The sequence below is a fragment of the Taudactylus pleione genome, unplaced genomic scaffold (genome assembly GCF_031769625.1).
Source record: "Taudactylus pleione unplaced genomic scaffold, aTauple2 ptg000019l, whole genome shotgun sequence".
NCBI lineage: Eukaryota > Metazoa > Chordata > Amphibia > Anura > Myobatrachidae > Taudactylus > Taudactylus pleione.
This window is the reverse complement of record NW_028284421.1, coordinates 6,612,637-6,627,653: the sequence shown is the minus strand read 5'-3', so window position 1 is coordinate 6,627,653 and position 15,017 is coordinate 6,612,637. Positions and strand designations below refer to the sequence as shown.

General features: G+C 43.4%; 1 protein-coding gene across 1 annotated transcript in view; it reads right to left on the bottom strand.

The window, feature by feature from the left end:
- Nucleotides 1-15,017, bottom strand: part of LIPC (lipase C, hepatic type) — a 157,171-nt gene that overhangs the window by 49,897 nt on the left and 92,257 nt on the right. The window contains exons 4-5 of the mRNA XM_088447591.1: nucleotides 9,293-9,483; nucleotides 6,362-6,541 (exon numbers count right to left, since the gene is read on the bottom strand). Coding sequence (XP_088303717.1) covers nucleotides 6,362-6,541; nucleotides 9,293-9,483 — 371 coding nt within the window. The remainder of the gene's footprint in view (nucleotides 1-6,361; nucleotides 6,542-9,292; nucleotides 9,484-15,017) is intronic.

Below are 15,017 nucleotides of genomic sequence, written 5' to 3'. Positions count from 1 at the left end.
TATATATAGTTGTTCTTAAAAATAAATATACTTTTCATTGCACAGCAAGTGTCCCATTATAAAGTCAGAGCAGTGCAAGCTGTGCTGTTCAAGCAGCAACGGTGAGCCGGAGCCACGGAGATCAGCCACTGCGGGTGCTGGGGAGCAGGACACAGCAGAGCAGGTGAGCTGGAGCCACATAGACTAGCCGCTGCGAGTGCCAGGGAGCAGGACACAGCAGAGGAGGTGAGCCGGAGCCACAGACACCAGCCACTGTGGGAACTGGGGAGCCTGAAGGGGTGGACGGACAGAAGCAAAGGAGGTGAGCCGCAGGCAGGGAAGACACAGACTGTACACCCCCTCCTCAGAGCTGCCCTGTCGCCTGAGAATGTACACAGACTGGATACAGATTGTACCTGCTGCCGCTGCTGTATAACCTCCCTTAGATCTGCAGTCCCCCACTGCCGCCGCTGTCTGCTCCCCACCCTCCCCTGCTCCAAGAAAGTACTGTATCGGGATGTATCTCAGGATAGCATACAGTTTCACTTGAAAGTTCAGAAAAAAAATGCTTTTTTGGAGCTTGATGAATTATATAATTTCCACATCCCCATATTAAAGTATGGGGACTGTGGAAATTATCGGGGGAGAATTGTAACCAGGAGATATCTGTGATATATCCTGTGGTACAGGAATGAAGAATTACCCTGACACTTCATTTATACAAAAGTAGGTGATAATGTTAATTTTCACCTGCTTTTGTATAAATTAAGTGATGATGAATAGACCCTTATACTTCCATATGCAGTGATAGATTATAATGTTTGTCCACTATTGTCTCAAGTCACTAGTGAAATAACTACTAAGGTCACAGGAGATGCAACTGACAGAGGTTATACTGCTCTGCTTAGCCCAAGTGGCACATGGTATGATGGAGCAAATATTACCTTGGCATCCTACAGCAGAATGTACACAGCAGCAGCATCTGCACAGCAAACTCAGACTGTATTTAGTTGGAATAGGGATAATATAGTAGGACATGTGTGAGGTTGAGGAGAGAATCTGTCTCACAGGATGAAACTGAGCATGTCTGTGTCGGCCATTTCAGGCACCCTGCAAGCCAAAATCAGGTGCCATGGGGAAATGACAGTGCTGTCCCCTAGGCAGTCCCCATTTATGGCCCTGTGTGCAAATATTCAGTGCTTACCCAAATACGATTAATAAAATGGTGACCATGAACAGGGGTGTATCTAGGGATCGGAGCGCCCCAGGCAAAGTAAGGGACCCCGTTGTGTCTCTCTAGGCTCCCTCTGTATCACTCCAGGCCCTCCCCCTGTGTCACTCCAGGCCCCCCAGGTCACCCCTCTGTCTCCCCAGTCCTCTTTCCTTGTCTCTCTAGTATATCCCCTGTGTCACTCCAGACCCTTACACCCTCCTTACATACTTTATTCTATTTCTAGATGCAGCTCCTCTTTGTGCTGGGTCGCGGCTCCCCTGCTTCTCAGCGGTGCAGCATGACATCATGATGTCACACGTGCTACGCCGCAATTACATTAAGAAAACATTATTGTACCGGCCTCCCATGCCAGATGGAGGCCTATGAATCAGTCTGGTGTGGAAGGGATGACTACCCTGGCCACGGGTGGATCTGCCCCCCCTGGTGAGTGCCATCCTGGCCAAGGGGTAAATATTCTGTGCTGTTACAGCAGGCAGGGATTTCTGTTTTAAAGTGCTGTGATACTCTCTAAATAGAATAGTATCTAAATTTAAAGCAAGTGTAAATCATTCCAACGCAGCACATGCCTGGTATTTGTAAGATCATTTCCCCCTGTTTATGAATCCCTTTGTGAGCATACTGCTTCCCTGCCACTGGAAATGACAAGTCACCAATGCAAATGAGAAAACAGACACTAAGGTAAATAAATATAGCTGTTATATTTTACAATGCAAATGTTTGTGCTGGCATCAGTACACACAGCAGAGTAGTTAACGTAGCTGAACATCTTGAGACTGATTATATTACTGCCGAACTACTGCTTTAACAATGCCATAAAAATAAGAAGAGAGGAGTGAAGTTGGCAGGTGTGTAGCAGTTAAGAAGAGAAGAAATACAGTTCTGTATCTGGTAATCAGAGCTAAGTACATCTCTGCCAGTTGCTATCTCAATCAGTACCTGTATTTAGCTATAGAAGGTATTTAATAATATGAAGATTATATTATTTTTGTTTGACTAAACTCTATTTTACATTTTGTTTTCGTTCTGCAATCATTTTCTCCCCCGATACTGCAGGGCCGTAACTAGGGTAGTGCGACCAGTGAAATGGCACAGGGCACCGCAAGGCAGGGGGCGCTGTTCGGGACTATCAGTTTTCTGTTTATTATCGTTTTCACTTGTAGCTTCCGCTTCTATTATTCCCATCATCTCCTGGCCTCTCATACCTCTTCCCTGGCCCTTCCCGATGAGGCCATGGCCCTTTTTCAGGTGCACTTCTTATGCCCTATTTGAAAAATAGGGGGTTGCGCCAATGCTCTTTCTGGCACAGAGCACCAAAAAGTCTTATTACAGCTCTGGTTGACATGAATGCATTGGTGTCCAGGTTTATTTCAGTCACATTTACGAGAACAGACCCTTACTAACCACACCTTCCTTCCTTCGTTCCACCTCTTTATGTCAGGAGTTGTAAGTGTATGATGCAACTTAATCTGCATATAGATGTATGCATATATTTTTGTAGTGCACATAGGCAGTACCAAAATGCTTATTTTATGCAAAATAAAAAAACTCTACTATAGCCCCATAATTACCATATTATAAGGATATGCTACAGTAAAGGCTATGGATAACCGGTGACTACACAATCAACACTGGAAACTGCAATAAAAGCTACAGATAAACAGTAGGAGTGCACTGCCACCTATTAGCTGTAGTGGTATTGCAGCGGATCTTCACTCTTATTTGATTGTACAGTATCTCAGAGCCGTAACTATACTCTTTGGTGCCCTGGGCCAGAAAGAGCATTGGCACCCTCCCTCCCAATTTTTAAAATATGGACATAAAACACACGCCCCAAAAAGGGCGTGGCCTCATGGGGAAGGGGCACGACATATCTCATTTGTCCTGTACAATGAGGTACCCATTCCGTTGTACCACTGTTATCCAGGTATCATTGCCAATTACAGTGTGAATCCAATGGTTGCAATGATGATACACAATATATATACAGTATAATTCACCAGCTCTAGATGTAGGAGAACACTGGTGTAGCTGCACCAGCAGCAGGATTTGTCCATCAGAACAGCCGTGCACAAGCCTGGAGCTGGCAGTGTAGATCACTGACTGACGGTATAGAAACAGTGCTATTTGTAGTATTGTTGCAGCAAGTATCAGCGTCAGGGAGGTCCATGTATGTACTGTGCAGTGTCAGCTGAAATTTACCAGTAGAAATTGTGGGGCAGATAGCTCCATGTGTAAGGTGTCTGACTGTTATGTGAGAGGTGATAAGTTAAAGTCCCTGGTATGACAGTATTTTGAAATGTGTGTGCTAAATATAAGAGCATGTGACTAAGGTGCTTGGGGACGTGGCCAGATGGTTTGGGAGTTGCCCAGTGAGGAAATAGGGGCGACCAGGAGATGCTGGGGATAAAAGGAGAAAGCTACAAGTGAAAATGATCATAAACAGAAATTTGATGGGCCCAAACAGCGCCCCCCTGCCCTGCAGTGCCCTAAGCGTTGGCACATGTCGCACCACCCTAGTTACAGCTCTGCACACCCACATTAGGTGCTCTCTTTTCCCCGCTAACAGCTCTCACTGTGGGGGTGGGGGAGAAGGGAGTCACGGCCGGGGTAAATGTACAGGTGCGGAGGGAGAGGAGAGACACCTTCATCCAGAATTTACCAGGTCCAATATACTAGTTTAATCACACTTTACATGGGTAAATACGACTTTCACATATATTAATAACACAGGAGCTCATTTAGACCCGCTCGCTAGATGCGTTCACTCGCAGCCTGCGTATGCTTATCCAGCGCACGCCCAGCAAGGCAGGCGATGGCACGGCAAGGCATTAGCACGCCCACTAGGTCTTGGTGTGCGATCACTTAGTGTAAGCAGATGCCCACCAGCCATTCATAAGACGCCCACCTGCACACATCATCTCCTGGAAGTGCATGAAAACATTGGTACATCAAGTACCATCGGATGTGATCGCAGCGCTTGATGATGCCTATACCCTGCCGCAAGCACTGCGATAACTTCAGTGTGAATACCCACCAAGTGACGTGGCACGCCTGCGTTTGCACCTCCACTCCCCCGTTTCTAGTGGTCTGCCCCTGTCACTTACCCACAAACGGCATCTCCTGTCACTCACTGCTGGACTGTCTATGCACAACGAGCGAATGCATTCTGATCTTTCACAGTGGTTTGCGCACGCGCATTGTGATGCATATGCATGTGCAGATTGCAACTATCGGCCAGCTACGAGCATTCGCATCCTAGCGAGCGGGTCTGAATCAGCTCAGCACATATAAACAGGCCCATCATCATAACAGTAATGACTGTTGGTAATCCACACTGGGTCAATCTGCAACTAGCCAATCAGTAGTGACTAGCTAGTGCTGATGATTGTCATGATCGCCATCATTGCCTCTTGTTGCAATTGCCCTTCAGCACTCAATATAGATATATCTCCTGACAGATGTCTATGCACCGACTTCAGTTGCATATAAGCGAACATGCACTTACTGAATTTGGTTTATGATTACCTAACCATTTCCTTCCCCATTCCACCTTTCCATTAGTATATAGACTAATAAGTGTAAAATGCATGTACAGCAGGGGTTAAAGTGGGCAGGAACGGGGTGGAACTGAGTTCCGTCACCTCTAATGGTAGGTGGAACTAGTTCCTCCTCCACCACGTCCCTGCATAGAAGTCCTAAAGACAGGAAACCACTCTGTCTGGCGGACGCCACCTTCCCATCCTCAGTTTCCGCCTCCGTGTTCCTCCTCCTCCTCCTCTGCCAGCGGCCTGCCCCTCTTGTCACTCACTTTGTGGCACTTCGACTCCTTTTGCGGCACAGCGTATGTGACATCATGCCATCACCACTGCTACATAGTGCACAGAGAAGCTGCTAACAGGAGCAAGGGCCAGGGCAGGCATGAAGGTGAGCTGCTTCTAGAGTGAGATGGGGGGGGTTAAGCTGCTGTTTGGAGAGGATACACAGGGGCAGGGACCTGCTTCTAGAGTGATATGGGGGGTAAGCTGCTGGTGGGAGAGGAGACACAGGGGCAGGAAGCTGCAGCTAGAGGCACATGGGGGGGTGAGCTCCTGGTGGGAGAGGAGACACAGGGGCAGAGAGTTGCTGGTGGGGGGACAAAGAGGCAGGGAGCTGATGGTGAGGGACATAGGGGCAGGGAGCTGCTGCAATGACACGGGGGTAGGCTGGAAAGCTGGAGACACACAAGGGGATGGTGTCTGAGTGAAGACATGGGAATGGTGTTGGTGAGATGCAGGGAGGGGGGGCTGATGCTTGTGAAACACAGGAAACTGGTGCTGAAGAAACGGTGAGATATAGAAATTTTTGACCTAACAGTGTAGACTCAGCTGATGGCAGGAGTGCTAAAAAAGCATCTAAAATGTATTTCATACTGTAATAGCCCCCAAAGCTTCTGGGGGCCTACATGGCTGCCAGGTCCCAGGCTATTCACTTTAAACTAAGTTTCCTATACATGACAGTGTGTGTCTGTGTGTATAAAGAACAGGACTTCTAATTGTTCTGGCCACTCAGAGTAGCCTTCAGGGGGGGGGTGGACAGGCGATCGCTTCCCCCAATCGTCTCCTGGCTTTGGGGCGCATGATGCCCCCCTCTGCAGGTCGCAGTACATTATACTATTTTTTGTAGGGGTGTGGCCAAGCCTTCACGATTAGGCCATGTCCCCTACATTGCCTGGGCCCAGATGAGCTCTCTACAGCCATGAGTATGTGCAGTTTAGAATTGCATATTATACACACAAAAACAAAAAAAATAGTGCATTTAACTGTACATGAGATGTTTTACTTGTATCCATCTCTGAATCACCCCCTCTTTTTTACACTTTGTTGGTTGAAACCTCTTCCACATTGCACAATAAATAACAGTGAGCCCTCTTTCCTTGTGATTCATGATTTTCAGACCTAGTTATGGTCTATATGTTAGCAGCTTGGAGAATGGGTGTACATTTCTTCTATTATGTAATGCACATATAGTCCTGGTCACATTCCCAAATAATAAATACAGTAAGTAAATGTAAACAGTTGTTTAACTTCTTTTTCCAAATGTAAATAATCTATTATCGCTCTTTATGATCTCGCAAACACTGAAAATGTTCCCAAACTTTATTCAGGTTACCTCAAGCCACTCCAGAAATTCTGCTATCTCTAGACCGATGAGTCGAGTATTTTGGACTGCAATTGGGTAAAGTGAATGGGCAGAGATTAACCAATCAACAATGATGACATTAATGAGCTTATTACTGGATTTAAAAGCAGATGCCATCTTCTGGACCCAAGCTTCCATATTTCCATCAAGCTAAAATCAGACATAGGACATATGATAAATCAAACATAGGACAAATCAAACATATGATCAAAGTAAGTAAAATATAAAATTGTATAGATTTCAACATGAACTACATTGACTACTTGTTTTGTTGTGCCCATGACTAAGCATTGTGTAAATTTTTGATTTGCTAAATACATGTCATAGTGATCATGAGTCAGAGCCCCGCGCAATTCGGATGCAAGGCCGAAGTTCACGTAGTTCTGCTAATTTTTGCAATTGTGCATGCACTAAAATTTCTAAAGACTCGTACAACGCATACATCGCACAGAGTGTACACAATGGCAATTCAGTGTGCATGGATGTCAAAAGTGGGCGTCTCAGGGCTTGCACATTCCGCTGCAACGGATGTACACAAGGGAAGGAGTTTATAGCTGCATTTGCATAAAGTTGCAGATGGGCGACCGCCAATAGACGCTGCTGTTTGCGCTTTTGCATGCAACTCAGAATGAGATGGAGATGTACTAAGCGTACTAAGAGATAAAGTAACAGTGCCTAACTGCAATTTTTCAAACAAAGCCTGTAAATTGACAGGAGCTGATTGGTTGGTACTTTATCTCTCTCTTCTTTATCACTCTCCAAGACTTAGTACATCCCCCCAATGAGAACATATATAGAATTATTTTAAAAAAATTGTTATTTTTAAAATTAAAATTGCCTTTAAAAACATTACAATAAAAAAATATTGTTTGTAATGTTAGTTTAATATTAGTTCAGATATAGATGAATAAACGACTACATTTCTTTTAAGAGCAAATGTCTTTTTTATAACCAATTCTCTTTGTGGTTTATTTTATTTACAAATTATTTCAAAGTACAAATTTGTTCCCAAGGAGAAAAAAATGCTTCCACTTTAGCCCAAGGTACAAGGTCTGGAATGGCTGGCAGATTAAAGTGAGATGAGAGAAGATAAATGTGCATTTTGTGAGAGTGGTAATAATTAGTAAGGTGGCAGGAGGCATTTCCTAGTGATCTCACTAGTATGAGAGGAGGGAGAGCTGTAATAGAGGGTCTGGCAATCTTATAATTTCCCACCTCCTGTACAGTTTATTCCTGCTTTATCCATGATTAAATCTCTCCCTGTTTGCTCCATCATCACTATTACAGTAACTGAGAGGTAAAATGGTCTAATTGCCTCACCACAGTTACCACACTCTTCTGTCTTTTATTTACTTTAGAAACGAGTCACTGGAGTCCATAGGGTTTCAGTAACTGCCAGGCTGACAGCTGTAGAATACACTTGAACTTGGCTATAAACTCTGTGTAACCCATCCATCATAAAGAAAATTCTACAGCTATCAGTATAGTGGTTAATAAATATATAATGTAGGTTGGACAGCAGGGGCAAACACAGAATAGAGGGGAAAGGGGGGTTACAAATACTTGACGTTGAAGCAAAGCAAAATTCCAAAACAAATCAAATAAAATGTAAAAAACATGCATGCTTGGCACAATAAAACCATGCAGGAACAAGAACATAGATTCTGTGCAGTCGTTACACATATATGGAGAATACGAGTCAATACTGTATGCTGATGGTTCATATCAGTATGGGCATGACTGTGTTGAGTAACACAACATCTGAGCCGACTCCAGGGCCATTCCAGTGGTGTGGGGCACTCCAAAACTTCTCACATAGGGGGAGATGTACTAAGCTGTGGAGAGAGATAAAGTGGATGGAGATAAAGTGCCAACCAATCAGCTGTTAACTGCCATTTTTCAAACACAGCCTGTAAAATGAGTTAGGAGCTTGGTACTTTATCTCTCATCACTTTATCCCTCTCCACAGGGTGCTAGGATACCTGAGGCCAGTCATGTATAACATGATATATTTACTTGGTTTTGGAACATTTTCTAGCTCTACTGTCCTTCAATATTGCAGTCAGTTTCCACTTACTTGGTGAAGTACTTGAAATATAAAAAAAGAATGTTGAACTTCATAAGGCCTGACCAGGGCCGGCTCTAGGGGTGTTCGACCAGTGCGGTCGCACAGGGGCGCCGCCCTTGGAGGGTGCACCCCTCCCAAACATCCCAGTAGTCCACCCGTGGGCCGAAGTGGCCTGCGTGTGGTCAAATCGGGGGGTTGGGGACCCCCACCGCCGCAGCTGTGTGGTGGTGCCAGACCCCCGGAGTGTGAATGGATGCAGCGTGCATGCACACGGCATCAATTTACTGACGGGAGAGGGCTTTACCCCCAGCCTGACGTTATTTGGAGGCGTTCCGGCACAGGGTGCTCAGACCCCTGGAGCCGGCCCTGGGCCTGACCATTCATGTGCTATTCCAGTTACAGTATGTAGATATTGCTTACAGCAGTGCAACAAAAATGTGATCTAAATCCTTACTTACTGCAGCTCTTATTTATGATTATGTGTTAGTTATTCTATCTGATCAAGCAGGCCGGCACTTGGAGGCATAGAGGATAATGCATTGTAGTAACGGAAAGATCCATGCACAGCTCAAGATGTATACATCTCCATATCTGTACCGATTTTATAACAGACCATCTGCGTGTATTTGCATCTGCCATGTGGTATATCCAGGAGTTGGATAACCTGAAATACTCTGGACTGCTGTTTACTTTCTAATGCTCTGACTACCCACTTAATCTCCGACTTGTTCTTGTGTTCTATTCTATTGTTAAGGCTGACAGAAATATGAAAGTCCAATGGGCCTAATAAATAATATGTTTCCTATCATATAGACAAAGCTTCCAATACGTACCGACCATCCATGAACTATTAGAACTAAAGGAATGGTTGCATTAAAAGCACATTTTGCTAGTGTTGCTGGATGTAGAGTCACAATTTGACACATATTATTGTCTCCTTCCTCATTGTATAACATAAACTTGGTCTCGGTGGTGTTTGGAGACATTACATTTTTTATTGCTGTGCGAAGTTCCTTTTTGTAGCCTGTAAAAAAATAAAAGTATAAAGTCAATAATATATTTGTAAATTTCACACTTGCCAGATTTTCTGACAGTACATTATTTGATCCTACATCATATTTTGGACCTAATTTATTGGAAGACAACTTATTGAGGAACGAAACTAGAACATTTTCCCAGAGCTTTTAAAACAGCAATTTTAGCAAAGGCAAAGCCCAGCATGCTGGGTTGGAAAATATAAAAACATATGGCGCATTTTGAATTTTTTATAAAATTACCATTTTAAAAGCCACAGGGAAATCGAGTTTACAAAAGCTGCTCAATAAATTAAGCTCTCTGTCTTACTATGTTCTTTAAGAATATAAAAGAGATTCTAAACAGATATGACTTAATTAACAATTGGACACAATTTGGGTCTAAACATAAATGTAAACTGCGTTGGTGGAAAACAAATGCATTTTGCAAATTGCAAATTTGTCATCCAACATAAGATCTGACCAATTCATCATTAATAGCATATGCGCCTCACATCCCCTGGAAATAACAAGAGCAGGTGTGGTAAGAAGAACACGGGGGTGTGGATTTACTGCGAGAACTAAAGATGGTCAAAAACAATTCATACACATTACAGTAAATGGTTAGAAAGCATCTTTAGTGCTTTTCAGACCACCAACGCGTTTCAACATTACTGTCTTACTCAAGGTGAGTACTGTTGAAATGCGTGGTAGTCTGAAAAAGAGAAGGTGAAGGTTACCCGGGCTTGTATTCACCCCTTATGCTTGTACATGTGCCTTTCTTAAAAGGCTTATTACGGTACGGAGCCACTTTTACCTGTGCTATTATTTTATTGCTAGTATAAATGTGTTGGAGGCTTTCTACACTATGAGAGGCCTTTTTGTTATTTTATGTGAATTGCATTTATGATCACTGGCAACATAAATATCTGGTGAAACATTATACTGGAGATGTACCTGGATTGATTGAAATCACTTCCATACCAGCTGTCCACTGCAGAATTATTGACTTGGACTAAGTGACTTACACAATTCCGTGTAGATCAGAGTGACAATCTGTTCACTTAAAGTATATATATATATATATATATATATATTAGGGGTGAGCGGGTTCGGTATTTTTAATTTTTTTTTCTAAACTTTTCCCATCCTAGTGGAGGAGCGCTTTATTTTAATTTTGTTACTCAAGTTTCTTGTGGTTGGTGTTTATCACTTTGTAAAGTTGCACCTCCTTTTGTATCGCAGGTGATTGTATATATAGTTTTTGTCATTACATTACTGCCAGTGACTGGAATCTCATTGTAGCTCTGTGTTAATTCACTAACCTACGATTAAGTCATCCCAGCAGTAAGAGCTTACATAGTTAAATTTTTTTTACAGTGGCATTTATTTCACATTACTACACCTAATGCAGTTCTCATTTAGATGTCAGTACCGGGTTCCCCTATGACATGTACAGTGCATTAATGTGGTGAACATATTATACATATCGTATGTTAAATTATTCTGTATTCACAGGACTATGGTATATTCATTGCAGTGCATTGCTGTTATCAATCTGGTACATTACGGGGCCCAGACCATGCTCTCTCTCATGGAAGGTTAACCAAGCCTCTGTGGTGACTGACCATGCCCCTTAAGTATGGGCCCCTACCACTGCATTGCCCCGGTGGGCCCTTCATGCCCCAGTCCGACACTGGGTGGGATATCAGGGGCGGATTTGGATACTTACATGAAGTCAGTCATATAAATAAATAACAACAGTTGCAAAGCAGAAAGAAATACCCCCATATCTAAAGAGGCAAATAAGGAGCAGGAGAGGGGTCTGGCACCTCATTATACCTAAAGGAAGATATGGAATAAGCTAATCCAGAAAGCTGAGAGTAAGCAGCTTCGTCTCCCACACATATCCATTCCAATGAACCATTTAACCATAGATGCAGAGGTTGAAAAAGGGGTATTAACAGTCTTCATCTCAAAGGCGTACTGAATTTGCAATATAATTTTATGGATGGGGAGGGGAGGAATCTTTCTAAAATTGAGCAATAAACATATTGGTGGCAATCAAGATATGGCCCAAAGCGTATCTGTTGTGTTTAGGAAAGTCCCAGGACAGAGCTCAATAGGGGCAGATAAAACCTTAAAGATCGAAATACTCACTTCTCTCCAAAATAGGAGGACACTTCCAAAAATATGAAATAGGTTTCCAGTTTAAGAGCAGTTACAAAGGCCTAGGCCTCATTTATCCACTAGTTTTATAATTCACAACAAGTTATAAAACTTGTTGCGTATGATAACGGTTCTCCAGCCAATCAGCTCCCAACTGTCATCTGTTTGAAAACTGACAGTTAGTAGCGGATTGGCTTCAGCACCATTTATCATAAGCAATCAGTTTTATCACTTGTTGTGAATTATAAAACTAGTGGATAAATGAGGCCTAGGCCTTTGTAATTGCTCTTAAATTGGAAACCTATTTCATATTTTTGGAAGTGTCCTCTTATTTTGGAGAGAAGTTGAAAAAATGTAATTTAGATGAGGTTAAGAGAGAGTAAGGAATAGATCAGCCAGTGTGGAAACTCCCTTGGAAACCAATGCGGTGAGGTTAAGGTCCAGGATTAATTTAGCCAGAGCAGGTATAGGTATGGAGTGGGGAGGTAGTGGCAACTACAGCATCCCATACTTTCAATGTGTGTAGTATGGAAGAGGGGGATTGAGAAGTGCGAAGTCACATGTGTTTAGGGGTCCATATCAGATAAAAGGGTATTATACCCATACATAGGGTGGGGTGTGGCAGAGCCTTTCCTGTCATACTTCAGAATACTCCAGAGTTTTGACTATAAAAATAAGAACAATTTAAAGAAAATATTATAAATATCTTCTTTGAATTATTCTAATCATTTTTATAGTCAAAACTCTGGAGTAAAAAGTGTATGGCAGGTGAGGCACTGCCTCCCCTGTCTACCTTTTCCACACATCCCTGATCAAAAAGCAGCAAATTTCCTGCACTATATACAGCTGCACCTTTGTATAATGCCCACATGAACCCACGGGTTAATATGTGTATGTGTAAATCTGGCTCTGATACTATCCAGTGCCTTCCCAGCCATTTACCTCACTGCACATCACTGGTATTCTGCTAAGAGTACCCTTTACTGAAAGGGTTAAGTCACAGTTGAATTTCTTCCAAGTGGTGCGTGTATATGTAATATCAAAATTCATCAAAGCATATCCATTTAGCATTATGATAAAGGTAATACATTTTAACTTCTGACTTTCAACAATCTTTAATAAAAAAAAAAAGCAGAAGATCAAAGACTTTTAATTATATTAACTTTAGAGATTTGTGCGGACTACCATGTTTTTGGTTTTGGTTCTATGTTTTGGTTCTAAATCATCGTTGTGTTTTAATTTTGGCAAAACCACCCTTAAGTCTTTTGGATTGGTTTCAGTTTTGATTTGGATTTCTTTACAATTGATAAAAACAGCTAAAATCATGTAATGTGGTTCTGGTTTTGTTGCTGCATTATTATTAACATCAATAACATTAATTTCCAGGCTACTCCAGGCAATCACATCACAGCTCACAATATTATTTTCACCAATATTGGCCAAAGGCTGCAGCGAGCTGGCTGACTAACCTTAGTGACAGACCAGCAGCACAAACACATGGCACTTACAAGAATATAGCACATCTATGAAAAACAAAGTAACTTCAGCTCACTACAAGTTCACTGCTGTAGCGTTCCCGCTAGGCTGTTTTAGCGGGGCGCGGCGCCCTGCCCTCCAGGAGGAGGGCAAAAAGCGCCCTGCCCTCACAGCCTGCGGGAGCCGTTCTCACCCGCGGGATGCAGTGTCCCGCAGGTGGAGAAACATGCGGTGACCCGGTCACCGCCTGAGAATAGACGCCGGGCGCATGCGCCTGGCATCTATTCTCCCTGTCTGCAGGGCTTGGGGGCTGCCCGGCGTGTCCGTAAGTGCCGGGCACGCCCCCAAGAGTGACGAAAAGGGGACGCGTCTTGTAGACACGCCCCCTTTTCCGATGACCACGCCCCCTTCTCGGTCGCGCGCGCCGAAGGCGGCGCACGGGCATGCCCTCTCTAGCTCCGGCGCCCTGCCTCCCGCCGGAGCTAGAGGGAACACTACTGCTGACTGTTGTTACTAACCAGGACTGCTTGTATTGTGGCTTGACAACATTAATCATACGTCTGCTGGCTGCTAGCTACGGACTGCTATTATGTGACTGCTTGCTTCATGAAACTTATATCACTAATTCATTAATAAATACAGTTATTTTCATAATCCTCATATACCTGGGTTTGTGCACAGACTTGTTATTGTATTGTTATAGTGTATATGAGTCTAATTAATTATTTTATTTATTTTTACTGAATAAAACAGATTTATTTGAAATTTTACGGACTATTAATGTTCAAAATAACTTTCACTTAAACCCAGCGCTCTCGGTCTTTCTATTTTTTATTCTAACAAACATATGAAGTTTGTACTGGATTGCAGGTGCTAGCTAGTGTCTGACAAACATCCACAGTGACAAAGATAACTGCAGTCTTTTACATGATACCCACCCACTCCATCTACTTACAACTCTCTCTAATAGTGACTAGTATGTAGTATTGCTCTCCTGTGTGAAATGGCACCTGAAATCACAAGGGAGGGACTTACATGAATCTAAAACATGCAATATCTGTTTTTAAGATCTGAGTTCTGAACTTGGGGCGGGAAGTACTAAGGGCAAAAATGCATCCAAAACTCAGAAAATGCCATTTAATGAGTTTTGGCCGCATTTCCTGTACCAAGCTCCGAAATGCTATACATTCCGGAGCTTGGACCTGTTGGGTAACGCCATAGTTAGATGGTTTTACCCTACAGATAAACCTATGGCTTCTTTCCACATTTTCCTTTGAGAGGGATCCAATCGGATATCTCCCAGCACCCACGGCGGCACCCGCATCATACTGCACATGTGCAGAGGGACTTCTGGGTCATAAACCGCCATTTTCAGATCTCTCCAGAGATGTTCAATCAGATTCAAGTCTGGGCTCTGGCTGGGCCACTCAAGGACATTCACATAGTTGTCCTGAAGCCACTACTTTGATATCTTGGCTGTGTGCTTAGGGTCGTTGTCCTGCTGAAAAATTAACCGTCGCCCCAGTCTAAAGTCAAGAGCGCTCTGGAGCAGGTTTTCATCCAGGATGTCTCTGTACATTGCTGCATTCATCTTTCCCTCTATCCTGACTAGTCTCCCAGTTTCTGCTGCTGAAAAACATCCCACAACATGATGCTGCCACCACCATGCTTCACTGTAGGGATGGTATTGGCCTGGTGATGAGCGGTGCCTGGTTTCCTCCAAACAGAACGCCTGGCATTCACGCCAAAGAGTTCAATCTTTGTCTCTCATGGTCTGAGAGTCCTTCAAGTGCATTTTGGCTGCCATGTGCTTTTTACTAAGGAGTCGCTTCCGTATGGCCACTGTACCATACAGGCCTGATTGGTGGATTGCTGCAGAGATGGCTGCCCTTCTGGAAGG